The sequence below is a fragment of the Acanthaster planci genome, linkage group LG14 (genome assembly GCF_054643075.1).
Source record: "Acanthaster planci isolate LZ-2023a linkage group LG14, COTS_SCS, whole genome shotgun sequence".
Lineage (NCBI taxonomy): Eukaryota > Metazoa > Echinodermata > Asteroidea > Valvatida > Acanthasteridae > Acanthaster > Acanthaster planci.
The window spans coordinates 3,270,526-3,296,811 of record NC_141790.1 but is presented as its reverse complement, the minus strand read 5'-3'; the positions used below and the strand labels follow the sequence as shown (position 1 = coordinate 3,296,811).

General features: G+C 40.6%; 1 protein-coding gene across 5 annotated transcripts in view; it reads right to left on the bottom strand.

The window, feature by feature from the left end:
• Window positions 1-1,366: 1,366 nt before the first annotated feature.
• The window catches only part of LOC110988423 (RCC1 and BTB domain-containing protein 1-like), a 33,868-nt gene continuing 8,948 nt past the window's right edge, over window positions 1,367-26,286 (bottom strand). For all 5 annotated transcript variants that reach the window (XM_087145458.1, XM_087145457.1, XM_087145459.1 and 2 more), the window contains 9 exons: window positions 25,942-26,049; window positions 25,141-25,283; window positions 24,090-24,280; window positions 23,279-23,337; window positions 22,513-22,583; window positions 20,955-21,008; window positions 19,807-19,904; window positions 9,336-9,466; window positions 1,367-3,767 (listed from right to left, as the gene is read on the bottom strand). In XM_087145458.1, coding sequence (XP_087001584.1) covers window positions 3,627-3,767; window positions 9,336-9,466; window positions 19,807-19,904; window positions 20,955-21,008; window positions 22,513-22,583; window positions 23,279-23,337; window positions 24,090-24,280; window positions 25,141-25,283; window positions 25,942-26,049 — 996 coding nt within the window. In that variant the 3' untranslated portion in view covers window positions 1,367-3,626. The remainder of the gene's footprint in view (window positions 3,768-9,335; window positions 9,467-19,806; window positions 19,905-20,954; window positions 21,009-22,512; window positions 22,584-23,278; window positions 23,338-24,089; window positions 24,281-25,140; window positions 25,284-25,941; window positions 26,050-26,286) is intronic.

Here is a 26,286-nt window from a genome sequence, read left to right as displayed (position 1 = left end):
TAATACCCATGACGTTTTGTGAACTGTGTTTAGGAATGTGTTTAAGCGCAAAGCGGATTTCTTAGAGCTAAACCCGTACCATGGAAAAGCGCATGACATAAAACATGTCGTGGTTAAACATGCTAAAAAAGTGAGAACGAAAAAAGTGTTTAGAAATATGTTTAAACTCTCAGTACTTTTTTTGTAGTGTACAGTCTGCTTTTGGCATTATTTCCAGCAGACTTCACATGCACAAACCACTGTATGATACTAGTTTGCTTAGACTTGAAAAGACTACTGTTTTTTTTCCCTGAATACTTCCCTGCTCCTCTCGAAGTAGAAATGTTTGTACTTACTGATCATTTGTATCGGCAGCCAAAAACTACAGAGATTTCACTCTCGGGTTGTTAACGGACTCTGGCAAACAGCGCGCGAGTATTTCCATTTATAATTAGTTCAAGCAGTACACATTTGGGTTTTTGTTGTGATGACGTGAAATTTTGTTAAAATCTGTGAATTAGTCGCGTGCTTTGGTAATGCCGGCCTACCATGGGCGTCAGGAGGATTATTCCGGTGGAGGGGGGGGCACTTTTTGGAAGGGGGACAAAGCACTCATTAGCTAAAGACCCCTTTTCGACACCCACGTGGCCAACCACTGTTTACCAATCAAACGGTACAGGCAAAAAGTGAAGTAGCTAGAGACAGGTCCATAGTTCCGATCACCCTCTATGATTAAACACTTTTTAAACACGATTACCTATTAAGGGGTCAAAAAGACGCACAGCGCTGAATCTGCTGTTCTGTAGGTTAAGCATAACGTAGACGAGAGTTTTGATTTCTCTTGAATAGAGGGATCCCAATACAACGCTTTTGGAGTCGATCTGCGCACTTTCGCGTTTGAAAACGAGGCTGTATGTGTCCGTTTCAATTCTTAATACGATCAGACGATTGAAAGTAAGGAGTCATGACCAAAAAAAAAAAAGAAGAAATACATAAAGGTATGTTAAATTCAGACTTTTCAGGCTGCACATTTTTGTGGAAAAGTCTTTCAGGATGACTCGACACGTAAAATCAAAAGGAAAAATAACGGCAATTTACCGCGAACTAACGTACCTGCGATGGTTGTGTATCTGCATGTGCAGTGGGCGTGGCTTAAACTGAAGTGGCGTCACACTTACGAACCTGATACTGTATGTACTGTGTCGACCCCACGGGCGCACACGACGACGTTCAACGCAGAGAGCCTCGGTTTCAATGCGGATACGCGCAGACGCCGCTAATGCGAAATTCCTTTATTACAGCGCACAAGATGGAAGTGTAATTCTGACCACAACAAAAGAAAACTTTTATTGTGATTACAACGTAATAGGATGTAAGACACTTCAAATGAACGAAAAAGACGCTATGCATGAATATTTATTTCACGTAGGAAAATATAAACAAAAATGTTTACATGTATTTGCAACTGACAATGAATACAATCAATGATCAATGTTCACAAGTCCAGGGGCCAAATGTGAAGGAAAGCGGTCGGGGGGGGTCGTAGCAAAGACTTTACCTCCTGTAAATCTCGCTCGAGTTTCACTCGGCACACGCGGTGTGATTACGATACCAGGAATGATACACGACTGAATCTTCATCCTAGAATCAGTAATAATAAGTATTTATGGCACTTTATCGGCGCTGTGCTGAGGGTGTGTGTTTCTTTACGTGCTGGAAATTTTATGGCTCGACACGTTTAAGCTGAAGATCGGAAGTGCCCACCAACAGAAAAAGAGTCATGTTTCCTATTTTTACGACAAGGTTTAGACTTCGACGCCAAATCCTTCAGAGACCGATCAACCTCGGCACATACCATAGCCTAGCAGTGACCTTCTCCGTCATTTTTGAGGCAACATACAGCTCCGTGTATATCTAAGACTTTACGACAAAAACAGGAACATCAATGGATGGGACTACAATGTATTGGGCAGATTGTGCACTCAAAATCATGCCTTGAACTTTTGGCCATCGTATTTCCAGACGGAATGCAATACGTGTAGGCCTATATGTGATATGTATCAAATGTGAAAGCCACGAGAAAATGAGCGTATTTTTAGCACCACATTTCATTCTCGTTGTTACCGATTTACAAACGGATTTCAACGCAGCACTTGGAACTAAAGATGTTTAAAGAATCTCTTTTCCATTTTTCTTTTAAAAAAGTACACTTATCGCTAATTAGACGTCAGTCTCACAACACCATTCATTCTCTTCGTTCTATTGACATTTTTCTCTACTGATATTTTGCCCGAATATAAATAAACGTCACATTGTACCGCCTGATGACACAATACAATTGCACAACCTACCGTTAGCATGAAAAACGTCTGCTTTATAAAACTGGTAGGATAAAAGGCTAAAAGCTGAAAATTGCACAAACGTGACATTTGGTAGGATCAGTCGATCTGTGCGATCGCTCGATCTTTGCGCGATAAGTCGATCTTATTGCACGCTTCGCGGGTAATTCTGCACTTAGCCAGTGGCCATTTTTCTGATTTGCGGTTGTGGAAGATTGTTTCGAAAAAGGGGAGTACACGTAAAGGTGGAGATGTCATAAAGGATTGACCGCTAGCGCAATGCGATCACACAGATCGACTGATCCCGCCCAAAATTTAATACCTATCAAGTTGGTAATTTCCTAAACTCTAAGGAGGCTGTCGGCCAATGCGACATCATGTTAATCGACTTATGAGGGATTAGATTGAAAACTAAGTGTATCGAAGCATTTCCGATTGAACTGGACAATTCATGTATGTGAACTAGCCAAACAGAATCCAAACTCTCACCCGAAACCACTTTGAAATCCCATGTACGGTATCCAACCCAGATTGCAAAATGTTATAGGAACCATGCAGATCACAGATGAAAGTACACTGTACAACAAACTTAACTGCAGTTTTCGTGAACAGTAGGTGGCGTCAGGAATGCTTTATGTTAACACACAACTGACGCACTGGGGATCCTCCAAACCAACAATAATCACTGATTCTGGCGAACAGAAATGATTTGCAACTTTACTTTTTGAGTACTCAATGTCAATTATTTCTCGCAATATTTACTTTACAATTTCAAAACATCAATTTCACTATTCCACTTATCGATACCATGCAGTAAAAATTTAATAACAAAGACTTTGCACATTTTAGAAAGCCAAAGCTAAGTTATGAAGTCAATTTACTCGTTGACAAGCTTTGTTTTTCGTAGAACAAGTTAATAGTAAGTGCAACTTGGTGCAAATCAGTCTTTCATGGTTGCACAAAATCAGAGTCGAGGAATTCCCTTCATCTGATATGCTATTGTTTCATAAATATAGGGTGATGTCAGTCCATATCCACTTGATTTGAATGAAAACGTGGCTCACGATTTTATATTCCATGAGGCTTGCTGTAGCCCGTGGGCCTTCAGCTGCCTGGGTCCTACTCTTGTTGTCCAGCGGCTTCCCATTGGCTAGCGGCCACAGGTTCTCCAGGTGCCTCAAACTGTCTAGGGGCCTCCAGCTGCCCAGGGACGTGCTATTGCCCAGGTGCCTCCAGTTGCCCAGGGGCCTCTTGTTGCCCAGGTGCCTCCAGTCGCCAAGGGGCCTCTAGTTGCCCAGAGGCCTTTTGTCAGTATTTAAAGGCACCCCACTGTGCTGCTTTGGCCAGGAAATCCTTCACGTATCCATCGTCTAGGTTTTGAAACGCTTCGGTTTGGACGACAGCTGTCATGTGATTGACAGCAAACTTGAAACAGAAATCTTCCAGCTCCTGAATTTAGGAAGGAAAATTAAAAAGGAGTAACTGCACCTTCTACATGAATATAAATAAAAATGATATAAAATAAAATGATTTTGACTAGTTACAAGATACTTTGTAGGCCTACAATCCTCTGCTTCCTTTCCAGAACTAAGATGTGTGTGAGGCTTTACACCTTGTATATTATGTGTAAAACAAACGCTGGACAATTTTACCAGTTTACCAAGAGCACTATTTTACAAGCTGTGGGCTTCATATCGCAAAACTTCTGACAAGCCCAATCCTAAATTTGTTCCCTTTCCAGTCATAACACGGCTTAAGAATGATATGTATATTTTACCAGATTGTCCCAATTTTGTCCCCCCCCCCCAAAAAAAATGACCATCTATTTAAAGTCCATGCACTTTTACTCAGTTCAGTGAAGCTTTTACTTGCAAAGACTAATTCTTTTCCTCTGTCTTCACAAGCATCTTTCAAAACATTCCTGGACTGGCTTATTTTGCTGAATTGGGAAAAGTACTGATGTGATGATGAAATTGGGGGAGGAAGTAAAATTACCCTTGGATGCGAGTAAAATATGCATTGCGCCAAAGACAGAAGATTAAATTCTACCACATATCAAAACCTCACTGTAATGAAAATGAAAAAGGCTGTTTTCTCTTTAAGTGGACCATTCTTCACTGTATGCCTCTTCACACTACAGTCTCTCGACACGGGTTGAACTCAACCCTAGTCTGGGTTGAACTCAACCATAGGTGGACCAGTGACCATTAAACCTAGCAAGATTTCGCACTTGTTTCATGCAAATGGAGTTTGGCCAGATCAACCTGAAGATGAGCAAAAAAGTTTCCTATTTTGCCATGACCGTGAAGTATGCTCCCCAATTACCCTGTTAAGATGCACAGGGTACATTTTCAAAGTGTAAACCTGGGCAATTCTACGCAAATGAGGATATTAGTCACAGGTGTCTTCCTTGGGTAAAGCTCTTGTTTGTACTTTGTTAATAAAAAGAAGTCTCTCAAACAGTGAAAGTGTAAAAGAAAACAGCGCTGTTATTTCAACTTTCACTATTTGAAAAAACAATTCTCTTCGTTTGAGAACTGAGAAATCTAATGTGTTTGGTAACAGCACTGTCAATTATAGTATTTAACTGCCTACATGAAAATGAACCACAGAGCAAGGACCTATGGACGCCTACAGTGTGTCTTGCCGAATCAAAATACCATGGAAGGATGGAGTGCTCCACAGTACATGTGTTTGGGAGGGTATTCTGGATGTGCATATACTCAAGTGCCACCTTATCCTTTCTCTAGTTCCTCGTCCATCCACAACACCCCCTTTCTTGAAGTGGCGCGAAAAAGCAATCTGACAGAAATTAATGATCACTTCACTCCACCTCAGATCCTCACGATAACAGCTGCATAAAAGATTGCCTAATCACCGTGTCTAGACACTAACTACTTTCCAGATGCATTCGAGGCATTAGATTTTTTTGCCTCCTCATGCACGGTAGGTGGATGAGGACACACGGGGCAGCAACTGCTTGGCATAAACAGATCTTTCTTACAATAATTTCGGCCATAAGGGATTTGATACACACTGGAAGACCGCAGTGATTCTAGTTTTACTGACAATTTAAAAAAAAATCAGGCCTGTAGGGCCTTAAGGTCATGAGAAGGAAATACCGTTAGTTCTCTGAAGGGCAGTCAATTTAATTTTCGGCAAAGTCTTTGAGAGAGGCTTGCTTACAATGTACATGCTCGATGCCAAAACAAGCCAAATCACTGCAATAAATGTTTGATGGAGACAAAATGGTATGTACGCAGATCTCCATTTCGAAGATCTGTTTTGAGATCTCCTGATTCTTCTCAAGAAAAGTTGGAATAGTCTGACAGGAAAATGTAAAAAAAAATTCACACAAACTGAAAATTTAGAACATAAAAAAACAAAATCCCTCAAAATGTCCACTTTTACTTTCCCTCCAAAGTAAACTCAGTTTTATGTAACAAATCATTGCTGAATACAGGTATCCCATATACACGTAATACATGTAAGTAATCAACAAGAAAATGATAATAGATATCAAACTCATAATGCCCTTTACAGTGAGGGACAGACTCCTCGCAAGATTTCAATGAAAAAAGGAACCTCCCTACCCTCACGTTTTCAACTTATGCTTTTTTTCCACCTACTGAACACCTCTTTTCAAAGTGAATCATCTCTAAATACAATATAAGTGACGCGAAAAAAAAAATCGCAGATATCAATTTGCAAGCGGCCTACACACTGTCTATCTGACTCAGTGCGATAAGTCATTTTTTTTAATTTCTGGGTTGCATGTTTTTTCAATGACTCTAACAAATCTGATTGATGTTCATGCCTCAATGTCAAGTACATTCATTACATAGTGACTGTCTTTCTGTGAGTGCATGCATGTGGGTGCATTAAGTACCCAAAAAATCCTTGGCAGGTGTACATGTGCATGTATTTGTTACCGGCAAAGCAATCATTCCAATCGTGAAATACTTCTGGGTGTGGAGCAGCAATGCTTCCCCATTGTGCCTGGCTGGTACAGGGGCCCTGTCGCAGAAACTGTTCAGCCGCACAGACAGAAGCAGGCGCAATGGTGAGAATCCCTTCTGCCTTCATGAGGCAGTGAATGTCTTGTGGGAGCCATTTCAAGAGGCCTTTCAGTGTAACAGGCCGATGCAATGGGGTCAGCAAAGCAGAAAATTTTGACAATTTTCACAATGTCCCCTCCCTCGATCATGAAAACTGGCATAACTGAATTATGTGCATGTAATTTTCTACTAAGTTACAGGTAAGCCTTTTCATGATGGTGCTGGTACAGACCACGCAGGCAGGGAAAGAAAACCCACCTTACACTGAACTCTGAAAAGGAGAGTCACTTCAGAAAAGGGATGGAAGGGAAACAAATGAACGATGAATCTTCCTATCCACAGGCAGCTCAAATAAAGATTTCAATGTAAAAAAAGGGAATGATTTACATGCAGAATTACAATTTGACAGGTTGCAGCGAGCTTGAACAAGCAGTAAGCTTGAACAAGTTGAGATGACAAAGTTTTAAACTTAAATAAGTTAGACTGTGTAAAAATTAGACCAATTGTCACCGACTGATGATGACAACAAACAATGGATTCTCTGAGACCATTGTGAGACAGATTTTTGTTGGTTTAACTAGTTTGGTAGAAAGTGTGATGTACATGTACAATCATGACACTGTGTCAAAGGGATACAGCCTCTTCCTTTCTCCAGGATGGATTTTTGAGGGTATTTCGCACTCAGAAAGGTGAGGGGTGTTTGCAAGTACGCACAATGAGTACGCCTTAGAGTTCAGTTTACAAACAAATCAAAACAGCACAACTAAAAAATGACAGCACCACATTCGGTATTTCCCTGACTGCTGTGGTTCAACAAACTCCTTGGATTGACCATTGAAAGCACACACTACAACATCTACCACCAATTTTTCCTTTTGTTTTCATTGTCACCCACATATAAGGCCGGTAATTCAATCAATCAATGTGTTTAAGCCTTTCACACTTTCACTGATTTCTTTGTGTGGAGACGGCACGCAAGAGACTGTTTGCAAGTAAATTTCAGCATGTCATCTTTGTGCCGAAGTGAAAAGTCAGGGGTTCTTAATGACAAGAGAGGCTGTCAATGTGGGTCTCTTTAAAGCCCTAATTTTCTCAAACTTGATTGTGAAACACTCAGACCTGGGTCAACAGTTAATGGTAAGCAATGAGAAAATAGTGAACAAAATTCACAATCAGTGAGAACAATTTGAACAAATTGCATTGAAGTCATGTCAAAGATTTACTTTGTGTCGCTTCGGTGTTGTACAATCATCCCTGAGCAAAATTCTCCTTCAGAATACGAGCTGCCTGTCTTCAAAAACCTCTGCTCAAGGATGCTTTCTTCCCCTTTCAATAGAGCAGTGAAAGGACCTCAGAGATCCGGCTAGGTAATTGCAGGTGAGTGGCATCCGAGCAAGGATAACACAATACAGTGTGTGCCATACCCCTTGTTTAAATTGACATTATTTCCTCATGAGGGATTCTCAAATGATCTCAAGCAATAGATTAAAACGGCTCCTTTTGAGTGTATGTCTAGTGGCCATCGCCTTCTCCTCCTATTTCCAAAGTTGAATTCAACTGTCAACATCAATTACTGAGATATTACTGGTTAAAATTTTTGTAAAGTTTCTGAATAAAAAAAAAGAAAAGGACAATCCAAACTTCCATGCCTTAAATTATTCGTAAGGCCAAAGGATAGTCTCTTGGATTTTAAAAATTTGTTATTTTATATACTGTACATAGCCCTTAGTAGGTCAAAGCTTGGTTTTTAATTTACTTAATAGGGATATTACATTGTATTTGGCAATCAATCAACAGCCATTTTTAAGTTAGGATGTCTGTGAGAACATACATATCACATGTACACATACATATGTCACATGTACAAAAAATCCTAAACTGAACTTTGAAGTCTTTGGGCATGCTATTAGTATGCTTTTCTATGGGAACTATGGTCCACTGAGCACCAAAAGGAATCACACATGCGTAGCAATCAAGCCGTATCCCCCTTAAGTTTGCAACTCTGAAAGTGTGTTGCTGGCATCGTTTCTCTGAGGCATAATGTGAACACTGGCTCTATGGTGTGCCTGGTTTTTATGACATCTGACTAGTGTACCCTGAAAGATACTGTCCAAAAGAGGAGCTCTTTAAACACGGGGCTAGATGGCTCACTTGGTACAACATGGGCGCGGTGTTCTAGTCTGAAGGTCACAAGTTAAAAAATCCAAATCCAGTCAATTTCTTTGTCCATATTTATAATTGAAAAACAAAAAAAAAATGAGAAAGTATTCATGGTAAATCCTGATATGTTGAAAAGAAGAAGAGAGAAACCACACTCCCAATACCAGTACAAGTTGATACAGTAGAGTACAGTTCACTGGTTGGTCGGAATTTGTTTCTGCTACATTGAACATGTGTACCTGCAGTATTTGTTTACATGTACATTGTACAGTAAGACGGTTCAAGACAGTCATTTACAGGAGGCTGATGACAGCTTCATGGAATCTTCCATGAACTTCCAAACTACTCGTACATGCACATATGTCAATTCCTGGCACTGTAACGGGCATACATCTATAACTGTGATTGAAACTGAGGGTAACGAGCTCAGTGAAGTCACATTACAGCCTTGACTTTCATCTAATTGTATCTGTCCCCCCTGCCACTGACTTATTGGACCCTGGTAGGGTGGATCGTGAGACAATAACTTTCAATCTGCAGGACAAGTTAATTATGAAATCGGCCCTGCAAAGAAGAAATCAGAGTTGCGGAACAACGTTGGAAGTTGCTCGGAATATCGAAATGAAGTTTTTAACAATCTTTTTCAGACATTTAATCTCCATACAAATCCTATTCTTGAAAACGCCACTTTCGCAGACCACGCGTTTGTATCATAACAACATTGTACTGAAGTATATACCATTTGGGCCTCAAAAAGTTAGGACCTATCACCAAAAAGAACCCCTTGAAGAGCACCAACCTTTGCCTCGTACTTGATAGCAGCCGCCATGAGAATGGGCGTGTTCTCCACGTTAATGCCCTGCTTGATGATGCGCTCACACAGCTTCTTCAGGTGCGACTCACAGTAAGAGTTGGCCAGGTCCAAAAGTCCTGAGACAGAAATGAAGACAGGAGCCAGGTGGAATGTCATGAACACTCAGGCCATGAGTCTGACTTACAATGTACAGTGCTTGGCTGTGGATGGGAGCAAATTATGCACCAATTTATGGCCAGTGTTGTGGTTGAGACTATGCACAAGACCAGACACAAGACCATGCTCATGACCAGGCACAAGACCAGGCACAAGACCAGGCACAAGACCAGACACAAGACCAGACACAAGACCAGTCACAAGTAACAGGGTGAACAATGACAGAGGAATGCTTTTGTTGCAGTTCATTTGAATAGCTTGTGGCTTGAATTCAGACTGGAGGTCCTGTGTTTTGTGCTGGTCTTGTGTGGTCTTGTGAAGTTCTCAAGTGGTCTTGACTACAACACTATTTATAGCAGTGGGCATGCAGCCACTGCCTACAGAAAGAGTCGTGAATAATACTGTTAAAACCAACTTCCAAGTCGATCTGTGAAGCCCTCAAACACATTTGAAAGGGCTACCAGTAGTCATATGTGGCTCCTACAAAGCAAAAAGGCTGCTATGGCAAATTAGCATTCCACTGTAATCTGAACAATGCTGAGAAGTTTCTCATCCTCTTTACATCTAATTCGCAAATCTCAGAGAGCCCTCAACGAACAAATACGAACTTTCACAATGGTGTAGTATGGCCTTAGAGCCTGGAAGGGTAGAACTCAAGATCTCCCTTACCAAGTCTGCAGATGAAGGAGTCCATCACAACCCAAGGGGCTGTGGAGTCAAGATGACTTCTTCATAAATGTTTCTCACTAACCAATGATGTGAATGCGTACTCTTCCAGGAGAGAGAGGGGTGTCAAATTCAACCAAGCTATCAGTGCAAAATTGACAGCAATAAGCTGTATATACATGTGTACAGTCACAGTCCCGCCCCCCTCCACCCCAGGGAACCAACACTGCATTTGAAATATATCCATGGGTCCCATGAGCAAAAGTCGTATTGATATATGAAACCCTTCCTGAAGTGCCTTGTATGTGCAACAATATTGGCAGACAGGCAAAGGGAGGTTAACACATGCCATAAAAAACAATGTGGAGAGCAACACAAAGACACTAGATTTGGGCAATTCCACAGCAAGGGGAGGACAATTTGAGTCATTATACAAATTTCAAACATCACAAAACTTTTAATTACATCAAACAAATGTCCCCCTTCTATTATCAAGCATACATACTACCAGTAACTTCAATTTCCATAGCTTTGTTTTGTATGAAAATCTTTCATTTATGAAATCTGAATATTAATGAGGTTGGTAATAGAAGGACAGCAAAACAGAGAAGGCTTTACCCACCCAACGTGAGTTTTGCATAAACTCTGTGAATTTTAAAAATTAATTTTGTTTTTAAGGTAAGAAATGCAATCTGTAAAGCTTAAGCTACATTATAGAGTTTACATATGAAAATAATTGCTTTGGTTAATAAACTGTAATGCCGTAAATGGATCAACATTTAGTAACGGAAGGAAAAAAGGATTACTCAATTATATAGCATGCACAAAATGGGATGTTATACTAATGATGCAAAAGAGCACTTTTTTATATGCTGGGTAATGTAAAATTTCAGCCTAATAATGTAGTCCTGCGTTCAATGTTTTTCAGTGGTTTAAATATACAAGTAATTACTAGCCACTTTTATTTAGGATTATATTAACATTCTTGAATGTGAAACTTTTAAACCCGCCACCAAAACCACAATATTTTACAAAGTAAATGTACAATTTCTTTTGATCTGTGTTCGTCATCTAGACCTTTTGCTATCTGTCGCTCTCTGTAGCCTACTTCAGTTGTTTTTCAGCTGGTGTTGGAGCCATCCTATTAATAAAATAAAAACATTAGACTACTTTTTTTAAAGTTTGCTTCACATTACAATACTCACCACTGTGATTAACATGTACATATATAGAGTATGAAGCTGTTAATGGGCCTATAAACTGAAACCATATTTTGGCATCTTAAACTATTACTTACAAAAAGAAAACTGATTAAAATTGATCTGTTAAAACGAAATACCTGCACATCTGTTTTTATGCCAAATCTAAACATGGAACATTTGAAAATTTAAAACTTCAAAATAATTCATCAGTCTCCAAATTACATGTGTAGTGTTACAATGAAAATGACCAATCTAAGAAAAGAAACAATTATACTCACAAGACAGGGTTGGTCTTTGAAGTGTACAGCACGGTGCAGCACCACAGGAACATGCAGAGATATCTGCACTGTTTCAAGTATGCATCAATATAGTACAACTTTTACGTTGTTAGATGTACAAAATGTAACACTGGTAGAATTACTCTATAAAATGTACTGTTGAAGTGAAAGCCAAGTGAAGAACTGATCATGTTGACAAAGGTTTATACTCAACAGTTAGAAGGCCCCTGGGCTAGAAGAGGATCTCTCACTTGCATATCAATCAAACCTTGTCAGAAGGAATAAACTTCACAATCCAGCAACATCCAAATACTCGTTATTCTGCATGACATGTATACAGTATTATTTATTTGTCAACAATCACTACAAACATGGACCAGAACTTTTTAATGAAAATAAAATATGTCCTTCTGTTACTGTCCTTCCATTACCAAAACAGTCACAGAAGGACATGTTTTAATTAATTGTAATTAATAAACAAAAAGGAGGAATATGTCAGTGACGGTGCCATATTGTAGGCCTTCCTAAACTTGCTTTAAAAACTAACTTTCATTACATTCGACTTTAAACGAGAAATTAAAAAAATTCAGTAACGAAAAATATTAGAAGTCACTTTAAGCAAAACGAGTTATGCAAAACACGGAAAAAATATTGTTATCAGTTTTACATGTATATATGAACTGTTCTTTCAAATAACTGAAAATGTTGTCATTTGAACATATTTTTGTAGGTGTATAATGATCAAAACTTTCCTATCCCTCTTTTAAATTTTTTGGGATAAAAGCAGGGTTATTAATTAATACAATTTTTATTCACCAAACTGGATCAAAATTAAAATTTTGTTTTCTAAATCTTGAAAGTATAGACTTTTAGCTATCATTTGACACCAATTTTGTTTCAGTCACTTTGCTGTGAATTGCCCCTACATGTATGTACCTATTCTAAGAAAAATAAAATTTCTGTATCCTGTATTGCACACTTGTCCTTTTGATCAGGAAGCCCTAAAAAAGGTACTGCACTGGTCCTTACATCAGTTTGGTGGAAATAGTGCATCTCATAAATGCAAGAAAAACTAAACCTTTTACAACTCCTTTTGCAAAGGACACAACAAACTTCAGGTTAAAACAGAACTGGTTCCTGTATGTACACATGTGTACATCACTATTCTTTTCCTCCTGTAGCTATACATAGTAAATATACACCTACATGTACAATATTCATGAAAATCCATGTAAAATGCTGTATGCCTGAGATTTATGACTTTTCAAGTGATTTAAAAAAGATTCAAGTGCATTTGCTGAATTTAAATATCCTTTATATTCCTACAGATGTACATGTACATGTGCTGGGTACAAGTACATTATAAAATGTGGATGTAAGGATAGCAGGCTGAAGCTGCTGGCTGTCAGGAACACAAATAGGCTGAATCCCATCTGCCTTTACTGACCTGAAAGTTTGGTATACATCAGCCCGTCAAGTTCAATTTGTCGATCAAATTGTAATGACTGAAATTGCTAAAATGCCTTCTTGTTCCCCCCATCAATCTAAGTGATTTCCTGCACATGTCCCAACCTGACAAAACAAGTCACAAGTTGCCAGGTTCACTTTTTTCAGCTACGGGCCTTTGGAGGAATCTCGTTTAATGGAAATCAATGGCAACTGTGTACGTACATGTACCTGTGCATGTATTAACATTTTTTCTCACCATTTCCAAGATGCCACAATAAATAGCAGTGGCGTAAATCTGTGCTGGAAATTTGGGGGGGGGGGAGGTGGGGGATGACTTGCTAGGCCACTTTATAGGGGGCGATATTCATGATGAAGATGCACATCTGTATGTGGATCTGTAATGTGGACCTTACATGTACATGTCTGTCACAATGGCATGTTTATGGTTCTTTAATTTTTTTGTGATACTGCAAACACTTCAGTGAACAGTCGTTGGGAAATCCTAAAAATTCTTCACATTCCACTTAACTTTTGTGCTCATCACAAAAACATGATGGGGGATAAATATTCCCCCCCCCCAGGATTTACGTCAATGACAAATACAATTTTTGCTCTAGTGCTCTTATGCAAACTAAAAGAAACCATCTTTAAAAAAGGCCTTTAGACTTGTTTTGTGGAATTTAGTTCCCACTGGATTCATCAGAAGGGTTTGTGAAGACTGATGGTTGTAGCGGGAGGTATTCGGGCATTACAAAACCATAGATTGGTACTTGTGCATAGGTGTCATCACTGCATCATGCCAGGTGTGAAATCATTACATGCCAAGACAACCTGAGAGCAAGTTATGCATAGAGCCAGCAGCTAACTCAATCGGACAGAGCTGATTTAGCGACTGGTTACAATTTCATTTGCCTCTACAAGCAACAAAATGCAAGGAAAAGGGAAAGAATCAAGCCGGCGCTTCCCTGGGACTGTCTTCTTCCGCTACCAACACGGGTGTACAGCTGCGTGTTGTCTGGGAGTGGCTCTGCCACGTCAGCAGCCTATGAGTTACCAAACACCCCAGGCCACAGAGAAGACAAGTGTAAGAAGCCTTTGACAGGGGCGTTAGATGCTTGCAAGCTCATTAATGGAGAAAAAAGGAAGCAAAAATACGGTGGTGGATGGGGGTGGGGCGCAAATCTGATGGCAATTACAGCACTGCAGTTCATCTCGGCAAGCCTATTGAACCAATGAAAGACCTTATAAATAATTCAAGCGCAATTTCAAAAAGGGGCATGCATCATGATATTCCATGAACTGAGTAACAGAGAAGATGGACAAGCAACGATGTAATTAAGGGGGACCTTCAGTGATTAAGAGTCTCATTTACTTTAATCATATTCCATCAGTTTGAAATTTCTGACAATTACCATGATTAAAATGTAATTGGACAATAAAACATTCAACATCTGCGACCCACCATTCAAAACCCAGCAGTGTTCTAGCTAGGGCCGTTTTTAGTGACTTAGTGGATTATATCAAGCGTAGTGAGCAGAACTCTCACAGCCCATAGCTGGGTTTTTAGGGAAATCCAATAAGGGATTTCTCCCTACTTCATCGTGAAGTCATGTTTACAATAATGCTTCGCAATCAGCGGCTGATTTGATAAGAAGAAAATGAGAAATATATTTTTAGGTCTTCACTTACTTGTATACAATTGAAAAATAGCACAAAACTGTGACTTTGTAAGCTTGAAATATGATCAATTTGGTTCGTTTTCAGCAATACTTCAGTTAATTTTTTTGAAAATCCCTGCTGGGCAGCACCGAACCCAAGAGCAGGGCGGAAATTTACAGTACCGGGGCTAGAACACTGAAAGCCCGGCTAAAGAGTTATCAGCTACAATCTGGTAAACCATACCATTTAACACATAAACAAGGCAAGCATTCTACAACCTTCAAAGCTCTCTGCCGACAAAGTTTTTGCTTTGATTCCTTAGAAGAAAGCAAACTTACAGTGGGGAGAGGAAATGTCAGTCATCAAAATGACCTCCTTCAGCCTTTGCTTTGGTTCAAGTGTAACATTTTAAAACATCATTTGCTGCCTTCCAGTAAATTTTTGTGCTGAGCACAACAGGAAAATGAAACTTCAGGTAGATAATTCCATTTATATGCACATTTTTTTCTGTTCAGTCAGTGGTGTGAGTGGCCACTTAAAATTAAAGCTGAAAGCAGCCAGCAGAAAGCTGAAATGTAACAAATTCCCGAACTGTTGTACAGACCAGGTGTACAAAACAGCTGAAATTCTGGGTCAACATCTACACCCCCCAAAAAAACTGAAATCAGGTTAAAAGTTGAATTCTCACACGCCCGTGTTCCAAATGTAGGCTTCGGCATCTTGATTCATTTTACAAAAATGATCTTTGTGAGGAACAAGATTAACGTATGACCTTTTTGCTCGAGAAATGCGCCATGCACCTTTTGGTCCAAATGTTGTATTGTCATTCAGATATGTGATATTTTGGCATCAACACACCGCAATGGCCTGTTACTTGGCACATAAAGATATACATCTTGATGAGTCACAAATTATTACCATCGAAGCCCCAAATCATTTGGGTTTTGAGTGAAATTCCCCTTATCTTAAAGCCTGTTGTTATAACTAATTCAGCTTTTCAAAAAGTTGAAATTCAAATATTCGGAAAACTCAGGGTGAAAGTGAGGGGGTGGTGGCCCCAATTGCCCCTGGAGTAGATCTGCTGGTACGGCTTTGCTCTGCCAGAGTGGGCAGACTAGTGTATAACCGAACAGGGTTCCAGTGGGCACATTTTACCTACCGGTACATGTACACGTAAAGAACAGTCACAGTTTTCGCTACAAAATGGATATTTGGAACCCAAATGTCTTCATGCAGTTGCTGGTCCAATTTTCTCTTCCTTCTGGCCAAACCTTCTCCAAAATTTGTCAATATTCACCATTTGGCAAAAATGGCAACTGACTGACAACAGGGACTCGCACAAATCATGACCAGTGTTGCAGTCGAGACCAATATTAGGACCTTCACAAGACCACACAAGACCTCCAATCTGAATTCCAGTTACAAGCTATTCAATTGAAATGCAACAAAAGAATTCCTTTGTCATTGTTCACACTGTTGCTTGTGGCTGGTCTTGTGCGTGGTCGTGTGCGTGGTCTTGCGTCTGCTCTTGTGATGGTCTCCACAACAACACTGATCATGACTGACCTTTGACCTTTCAGTCGGCACTGAGCATGCATTTGGTAAACAGACTGTCCTATTTTTTCCCATTTGAAGGATGCAAAGTATTCAATCGTAATGACGAACTTTGGGAAATCTATCTCCTTCAGTCCTCAGGTTCCAGGAATTTCATCACATGAAAATATAAAACTTGCCCCCCCCCAAAAAAAACCACACTCTACATGTCTGAGAAACATATTCCACAACCACTGCCAAACCTTTTATGATTTTACATCCCACTGGATATATGAGTATTACTGGAATTCAATCCGCAAACAACACACAAGAGCAATGCCAACTGCACATACACCAAATGAATCAGACTGAAACCCAACACTTGATGAAACATACGGTATGGTAGAATGCTCGCGTCCGCATTCAGCACAAGCCTGACAGAGAACTGCACTCGATCAAATTCGGTGTGCCGTATTTACCCAAGCCCGGGGTATCACTTTGCAGAGGGGACGGTAATTGATGAGACTACTCCGTCTTGATAAAGGATGGTGTATCGAGAAATGTGTCGGCAATACTTTGTATCAATCACCGTCTGCTGCATGTACATGTACATGTATGTCGATGTAATACAATGCTGCGTATCAGGCCAATGAAACTCGAGAAGGGGTGGGTTGGAGGGGCAGGGCGTCATGTAAAATGAGCAGGCAGATTGCATTCCTGTAGTTAGTCTCACAATTGTTGGACAATGCATTCAACATATGCACATCGCTGTACCATGTGTAGAACGGTTTTGGGTTACAGTGTACTTAACTAGGCTGCCGTGCATACAAAACGTTCAATTTCCTGTGCCTAGGAACTTTCCATAACTCAAATTGGTGCTTACATGCAAACTTTCACAGCAATGGCTCAACACAATATAACACACACACATTTGCAAACACCTTCAACATGCATGTTCAGTCTCGCTGTCCTTCTATTGCTGATACCCATTTCATGAAGGGATCCCCTCAAGATTTGTACGCATGTTTCCCGAGCACGGACTATCACCTCACCACAGAGCTTTGTTCAACATGTAAGGTAAATATATACGCACACATGTATTTCTGTAGTTGTGGGGACAAGCGCACGATATTTTACCCATTTTGTGGGGAACGAAATGTTTACGGGCACAGAACTCGGTTCTAATTTGCCTAACAAAAGAAATTATCTGCTTCATCTGGAGAAGGCTTACCCAATTACACACACACCGAGTGGTATCAGGAAAAACGTGGAACTCATCAGAATGGGCTGGATTCGAACCTGTCACACACTCATCCCATCTTCTCTTTATTCCATGTACAATGTACATGAATGGATTTCTCTCTGTATATACACATGTACAGTACAAAAAGGTTGTTTCAGTGAAACTGCCATCACAAAAAGCTGTATCAATCCCAATCAAGGAGCAGCTATCACCTGGTTGCAGGTGTGACTGGAAAACCTGGAAATCCCTCAATAGGCTTCCCACAGGAATTGATTGATGCAAGACTAACATAAGCAGTTGGGGCTATGCGGATGGGGCACAAAATGCGAATGTGGAACGTTACAGTCCATGCCACACCAACTGTAAGATTCCCATTTCTCGGGCAGCACTGCCTGGCAGATCAAGCGGTCGCAAACGTGCAAAAGTCTGACCAAGTATTTGAAGGAGGATGGACACAAAACAAGTACTTGTACATAAGTTTAAGTCAGTTTTGTTTCAAGCAGCTTTTTGGCGGGCAAATACTGGGCACGATGGCTCTCAGGATTCTCTGCATTTGGACTGGGTATGACTGGCTGTCATGCAGACGAGAAGGCTTCTGGTGAAGTACCACACCCGAGGAAAACACTCCACTAGAGAGAGAGGCCAGATTTCCACTCCCGCTTTGTTGACATGTCAACATCTTTCTCAGCTTACCTGTTTAATCCCTTCAACAATTACTGGTAATCCGTAATTAAACACAACAAACTGGGGTTTGCTGCTTTTGAGCACTGAAGCATGAAATATTGCTTAGCGTTCTGGGCTTTGCTATGGTTATTTTTTGCGATTCAAAGTTTGCAGAGTGGTAACACAAAACCTGATCTGAGTAGTTTCACTACAATTCAAAGATCACATTTCTTGAAGATGATCGCTTCTAATATCATACACAGAAAGATAAGAATTAAGATCGCCAAAAGATCACACATGTCAAACCACTAGCCCCTCAAGCCTGTTAACACAAGATAAAAAAACAAACAGATTAAAAAATCCAGAAAAGAAGAGCTTTGTCTGAGTTTGATTCTCCTAACTCGGAATCCTTCTAGTGGAGTGGGGGCAGCATGAGTCAGTCACATCTTGCCACTGCAACGATGTGTCATTGTGCTTTGGTGTGAGCAGGCTCTTCAGAGGTTTTATGTACTTTCAACTCCTTTACAATACTTATATCTCAACAAAAGATCTGGAAAGATCTATTGAGCAAATGGACCATGAAATTGGATATCCACACTTGTCACTGGAACTTCGTTTAGAGTTTTTATACGAATACTGAATGTTTCACATTAACGCAATAGTGAGAATAATTTCATGAGGTGGCGGATGAAATGTTCCGTTCAATGAGGCTTTGCCATTGTCATCAAACATGTCAAATTATTCAAATATTTTAATGACACATTATCAACCACCCACCAGTCAAATGACAGGGAATTATGCATGTACTGTATTAAACACTTCAGATAAAATCCTGCACAAGGGAATCATCATTGACTGAGACCCGGGGCACAATTAGTAGCACCGAACTATGCCCATGTATACAGTATACAAGTACATACATGTACGTGTATAGCGGGAGTCAGGTTGGCACAGTGGTTCTTTCCTCGCCTTCCACCTCTGCCGTCCGGGCTTGATTCTGGGCTCGGTCCACATGGGGATTGGGCTCTCAGTCCCTACCTGATTCCGCGAAGTTTACCCAGTATATTCCCCAGGGGTTTCCCTCCCACCTCTAAAACTGTGACTGCTTCTCATTGTCTCCTCTCCACTAGGTTTCTTCAGGCTTGGGAGCTACAGTGCCTAGGGCACTTTTGAGGAATCCTTGGTGTCATAACCAGATGTAAATAACAATACCATCAGCAACACAGGGAATACATACAAGTATGAAAACACATACTGCAGTATTGAATGCGCCCCAGGTGTCAGCGATGTAATGTCTCCTTTTGTCAAGAGTTTGACTGAGTCACAAACAAGCAGGCATGCTGGCTATCACAGAGATGGCATTGAGATTGGTGGTAACCATTGGTGGTAATGCCTCGCTGATGGTGGGTTGAAGGCCCATGCTGGCTGGTATCTCATGAAAGACACTAGAGACCAGTGAAGACTGCTCCCCCAATTAGCACCTGGGTGATGGTGCCCTGGGGCATTGCAGTTCAGAGTGAGCGATATCCCATCCCTCTATCCCTTGATCTCCCTACACCACAACGATACTGAAGTACGTGTTAATTTGGAATGGGCAACTGTCTTACCTATTGCATCTTCAGGATTGACTGAGACCGTGTCAGTGTAGAGATATTCCAGGAATGCTCGATAGACTGGATAGGAGTATTGCGTGATTTGTATAACACTGGAAATGAGATCACAGAAAAGATTTATAACGGCTTTATCCTCAAATTCTGTCTCTTGATTCGCAGACAAAAACACTAACCGCCTCGAGCAGAAGCACCCACTCATCGGTTGAAAAAGAACTGCATTGATCGGGAGTGCTCAATTTGGCGGCAGTGGTGCGACCGTGATGCAATGCATTTACTAAGTTCATTTCCGACCAAAGGAGCCTCTGTTGCTAAGAAAACAGCGCCCTCTCTAGGTCCAGCTCAAGGCCCATGGCAAAGCAGCCTTGCTCTGTAAAGGTATTTAACTGGTACCTATAGCAACCAAAAAGACTTCATTCATGCTTCTGGCGTGCACATGTGCTTGACCATACTTTCTGTTCCACTGAAAATTTGGTTGGGGGAGCAAAGGACTGGCTTCATAAAAACCGTTGTACACTGAGTTGCCTAGTGCCAGCAATCTGAGCTACTGGCCTGCCAAATATTCAAGTCAGGGGCAAAGGACCAGACTTCACCCCAGATAATTAGGGCAGAGCCTTTTCCACAGGCCCCGCTGAAGTTTTTGGACATAGCGTCCTCGCACCAACTGTTTTAAGACATTGTGGATATACCCAGTTTGGGTAAATATACATTTCAAACGATGACTAAATTGTTTCTGATCTGTGAATTCTTTGGTTTTTGTTGTTTCAATTTTCGACTCTAGCTACTTCATTTCTCACCACTGAGAATAAAAGTATTTTGCTGACTAATTTATAATGCGGATGTTACACATGCCCTCTGTAGAGAACCCAAGTGTCATGTCATTTTGAAACAGGAAAAGAAGTGCAAATGGTACATGCGCATGTGTTGGTTTACAAGCTCGTTCTCGTGCTAGTTCCTTTTTACACACACAATTGTGCATGTGACATATTCCTTTCCGTACTCTACACATCACTGCCTGAAGCGTCAACAAACCTGCACTCAGTCCTAAATTTAAAGAAAGTGTGATATCTCATTTTCCCTGCTTTCCTATTTTTTCCTCCAATTATCACTACTTTAAGCAAACATCACCACCATTCATGACTCACTCTTTTCCGTCTTCCTCCCAGTGAGATTGGAACATGCTGCGGAAGTGCTCGCACCTGCGGGGGAAAACACCGAGTCAGACAAACCGAGTCAAATTGAATCTGTCCAGGTGACACATCTTCCGATCAGGATATTTGAATTTGAGAGCCTGTTTGTTGTGCACGGATCTGGGTTGCGATCGGTAATCTGCTCCTGGTTCACTCACACCAGAAGATGGAGCAAACCACCTGTTGGATCACTGATCAAGATAAGGATCTGTGTCAAACAAACAGGCCCAAAGTCTCTGTTTCATTTAGTACACTGGCGTGGGGACCGAAACTTTGCTAGATATTTGAAAACAAACAGACCTTCCATCCAAAGTAAAAGTTTACTTCATGGTTAGCAAGCCATGTATGTCAAAGACAGTTTAAATTGGATCAAACAACATATAGTCATAGATGCATGCTGATGGTTTAAAATATCAACTCTTTCCCCGAGCCTCCAACGGACAATGCGTGTTTACACCAAATTCCTCATTAGGTTTGTAAATACACATGAACATGAGCAATGTCCAGGAAGTCTGTAAAGACACTCCAACTTGGTGCACAGTTTACATTAAAGCAAGTACCACTCTGTGATGACAGGGCCTCGGAGAGACACAAATTATGAGATCAAGGAGAGAAATACCACTCAAATACTGTGCCAATAAGTTTCAAGAGTCAATATTTATGTTGTTCGGCTGTATTTAAAAATATGCCAATATTTCAGGCCTTTTTCAAAGTCAGGTTTTTGAGCAAACTGCAGGTAATACCACAGGCAAATGCTTAACTGCAAAGTCAGCAGCCGATTGTACCAAACTTTAGGCAAGGGCGTCACTTCACATAACACCAAGATTTATTACGGCTTCCCACTTCGGCCTCGTGACATTAGCCCATCAAGTTGAGACCATCTAGGGTTGCTGAACTTCACAGTTTCAAGTTATATCTGAGGCAGGACCACAGTCTGGAGCATATTTCAGTGGACTGTAATAGCAAACATTTGGAAGGATTTCTGGAGCTGGAGGCAAGGCAGATGCATGTACCTAAAAAAAAAAGGCCCCGGTTTGGAGAATGATCTACAAAAAATCCAAACCCAACTTTGAAAAACTGTCTATTTGGAACCATGTTACATGTATTTAAGGTGAAGCAGTGAAGACTTCACTGCCTAAAAACAGAGATCCCAAAGAATAGAATTACAATTTGGGTCATTCTATAAATTTGGGGTCCAAAAAGTGACATTTCTCTGTCCCTGTTTACCTCTGACATGTATACCATCTGACAAGTTTGACAAGGGATGTACATGTATCACTGAAATTGATTACAAACTATTTTGAATTTGTCTGGCAGGTAATTTGCACTACTTATTCAATCTTGAAATTAAATAACGAGTTCTAAACATCAAAAATCATATGCCGGACATAACAGAGACAGGAAAAAAATTGGACCTCAAATTTTTACAATGACCCATTTACCAGGCTGTTATGAAATAAGCATTTGGGCAAAGGGAAAATGAGGAAGCTGAATTACATACTTATTCACCCACCTGATTTTTAGAATAGCTTTATGTACATGAATATTCTTGCCTTCCAGTGAGATAGTCAAGTCAGAGGATTCCTACAAGTAAAAATGCATCGTGAAAAGGACACTAAGATTTAGACATCGGCTTGCATCAAAGGAAATGAAATGAGGGCAGAGTTTTCGCTTTCACAAAACGGCATATACATGTAGATTTTTTTTTTTTTTTTTTTTTTTCCCCTGGGAAACTTTTTGTCAATAGTCTGTGTCGTCGACAATCCCTTGCAGCTGAGTGTCAGTAATGTCCATGCATGACCCATCGATTTTGACCAAACGGTAAGCTTGATGACGTAAAGAAAAACAGAAAAATGTGGTATTCGAGAAATTGATCCCCGGCCCCGTTCACACACCCGACGGTGCAGTCTTGTTAGACCTATGGACACTTGGGCTGAAGTTAGTCTGTAGTCAAGAGTGTTTAATTTGCTGTTTGTGAAGCCCATTTGCCAGGTATCATCAAGCAATCTTAGTTACGCTCTCCATGGAGGTCATTTAAACCTAATCAGCTGGTCTGGGCTCTTGACGAAGTATGGTCAGCTGACATCTATTGACTAATCATCAGTAGATTCCTGCTCAAAAGGTCATCAACGTCTCTTAGGCCGGCTCTTATAGGTTAGAGTGGCAATATAGTTTGCATGCACTTAAGAGAATTTCTGCACAAAGGTCTACTTGTTGTACAATTTATTCGCTAAAATGGCCTCATAACAGTTTTGTGTATTGGGTTTTCTGATCCTCACCTGATTATCAAATGAATTCTTCAAACAATCTTCCAAGGCCCTCCTTCCCACAAATGTTTCTACAGAGTCAAAACAAAAGCCGCTGTCAACATGTACTGTACCATAAGCCAAATGCTTAAAAGAATGCCACAGAGATGGAAAACTTTTCACGGGCCAAGATAAGAAGCATACAATATGACTACATATTCAAATACATCTGTAACACTACAAACACTATTGTTAATAAGACCAAACAAAAATTACATTTTAAAGAAATGATAGCAAACCATGGCTGGAACTGTGTAATGAGTCTAATGACTGTTTAAGTTTGCACTTTTATGAGGCAAAAACATGCAAAATGTGATTGCTAGTAAAGCGCAGAAACTCGAGCAGCATCTCTGCCATGTAAAGATCTACGTGCCATGGCGGGGCATATTGGTGTGCACATTCGGCTGAAAATTAGTTAGTTAGTATTATTCACAAACTCACAAATTAATCACTCAGTGCAGCCAACAGTTCTCTTGGAAAAAATAAGGTCTGCACACTGACCTTTATTTTGTTTAAAACCACGGGGAATTGACTCCGAATTTTGTATGAGCAGTCAGAGTTTGCAGAAAGTTCACTTCTAGCATGGTGGGCAACAATTTTGCCCCCAAAAGCTCATTTTTTGCTTCATTGGCATTAACAAGAGACGCAGTTCCTCTCAGTATTTAGAAGCATTCTATTCATAGTGTTTTCACAGTTATGTATGATATTTCACACTTTAATATTTTTTCTTTAGGTTTTGTAATCAAGGTCAGCCATTTTGTTTTTTGGATGAACCGAAGCTTACCGAATCGGAGGGGCCTCCAGGTGACAGCCGGCGATGAGAAGCAGGCAAAGACGTCATCCAGGCAGGTGAACTTGGTGGCCATCGGCGAGGTCACCGATTGACCCCTGCACTGGCCCCACATGTAGACCTTGCCCGACTGCAGCATGGCCGCCGAGATGTGCGAATAGTGCGTGGCGCCTATCTCTACGAACCTTGAACAAATAAAGTAGTGTGCATGAGTGCAAAAGAAATCTAGACGGGGACCTCAACGTTTGGAAAATTGCGCACTGATTTGGCTGAGAAAATGCACAGAACATGGATGTGGAAGATGGGGGGTGAAATCTTTATCGCCTCTGATCCATCCCAGCCCCATCATTCTTCTTAGGCTCTCCACACTGCATAGACATGATACAAAATCTACAGTGTATGAAATGCAACAAGTTGCCAGCTTAGCTGTAGATGCAGACCGCCGGACAACACTTTCAGGACTGTGCAGTTCAACACAGTATATGTGACCCGCTCTGCAAAAAAGGGTAATAGGTTGCGCAATGCTAAAACACGTAATGGCCTGTTCTACCTGGAGAGAGGGCATAAATTCTTTGAAAACATGATTTTGTGTTTTTTCCTTGGATAGCTTCTATAATATTTCTTTATTTTTGTATGTTCAGAATCTGTGACTACAAATATGGATAATGAAGTGTAAAGATTAAAAATTGATCATTTAGTAGGCAATCCTACATAGCATTGTGTTTCCAAGTGCTACACTTCAGGAGTTTTTTTTCTCAAGAAGTGCTTTTATTTAATCCGAAAATGTGGACTACAGGGGTCATTCATAAATCAAATTGTAGCTTTTGATGTACAGAATCCAGCCACATCAAAAACTCATAAACTGAATCTGGCGACTTATTACCCATCTTGCTAGAGCTGGTCACATATATGTTTATGTTGCCTTTGGTTGCGAAGTTTAAAGAAAACAGGTAATTTTCCCTTCAAAACTTGATCCAAGATCATTTTGAAGCACTCACACAAACGATTCGGGATTTCCTCTTTACAGTGGGCATATTATACGTACCTTCCTATATCCGTTCCTACTCTGGTGCCTGTGACCAGGTTAGCTTTATTGCCGGTCCCCAACTGGCCGTAGGAATTGGCACCCCATGAATACAACACGCCCTCATCAGAGAGAGCCATAGAGTGGGCATAGCCACACGTTATCTGGGCAGAGAAGACAAATTGGAAATACGGGTACATGTAAGTTACAGACAGAGATCTCACCAGCAGCAAAACTGAGATGCTGGCCACTAGGATTTTTCCAACAAATTTATACAAAGTGTACTCTCAGTGTTTCTTGGAAGCTTAGGAGCAACCATAAGCTCAGTCAGGTGGGTTTGACCTTACTGTGGTGTGTCCAAAGAAACCTGTGCAAGCAGAGGGTGTCCACTTTGAACATAGCACATCAACTGAGTGGTTGTTTTAAGGTTTACTGTAGCACTATTTTAAATCATGCTACCACAATCCTTTTACTTAACTTGCCACTTTCACCATGAAAAGCTTCAAAGCTCTTCAGAGTGGTCTTTATGGTGTTAGAGAAGACATCCCTGGCTTAAAGGTGCACTTTATTTCATTAATTACTTAATTTAGTCATTTATTTCAACAATTACTCCCAACAGTGACCACATCGCCAATTACAGGATGGAGTGGGCATACATAGATGTTTATGAAAGACGACGAGTTTTCAATAACAGATACACCCGTGTATAATTAACGTTTGAAAACAGAATAAAAATTAGACATTAAAACACCATTTCATTTTATTTGCTTTTGGCAATCCAAAGATACGCCCAAGTCTATGTAAACACAAACTGCATCATACCTGTGATATAACCACCCCGGACAGGCTGGAGACCCTGCAGGGACTGGGCTGGTTGACGTTATTTCCCAGACCTAGTTGACCGTTGCCGTTATAACCCCAGCCGTAAACCTGTGTGCAGACATACCGGTGAGCAAAAGCTGGTAAAATCTAATAAACTGAAGGCAATCCGAGCAAGGCCTCGTTGTTCACAGTTTCCTGTGGCTGTATCATATTCATGACATCATGCATACATCTTTTTATCACTGCCCACTGTGTCTGCTACAGGGAAGTTTGGGCATGAAGTGCAGCTTGACTAGTAGTCAACTGCTTTTTAGCAAAGCGCATGTGCAATTCAGCTACACTCGA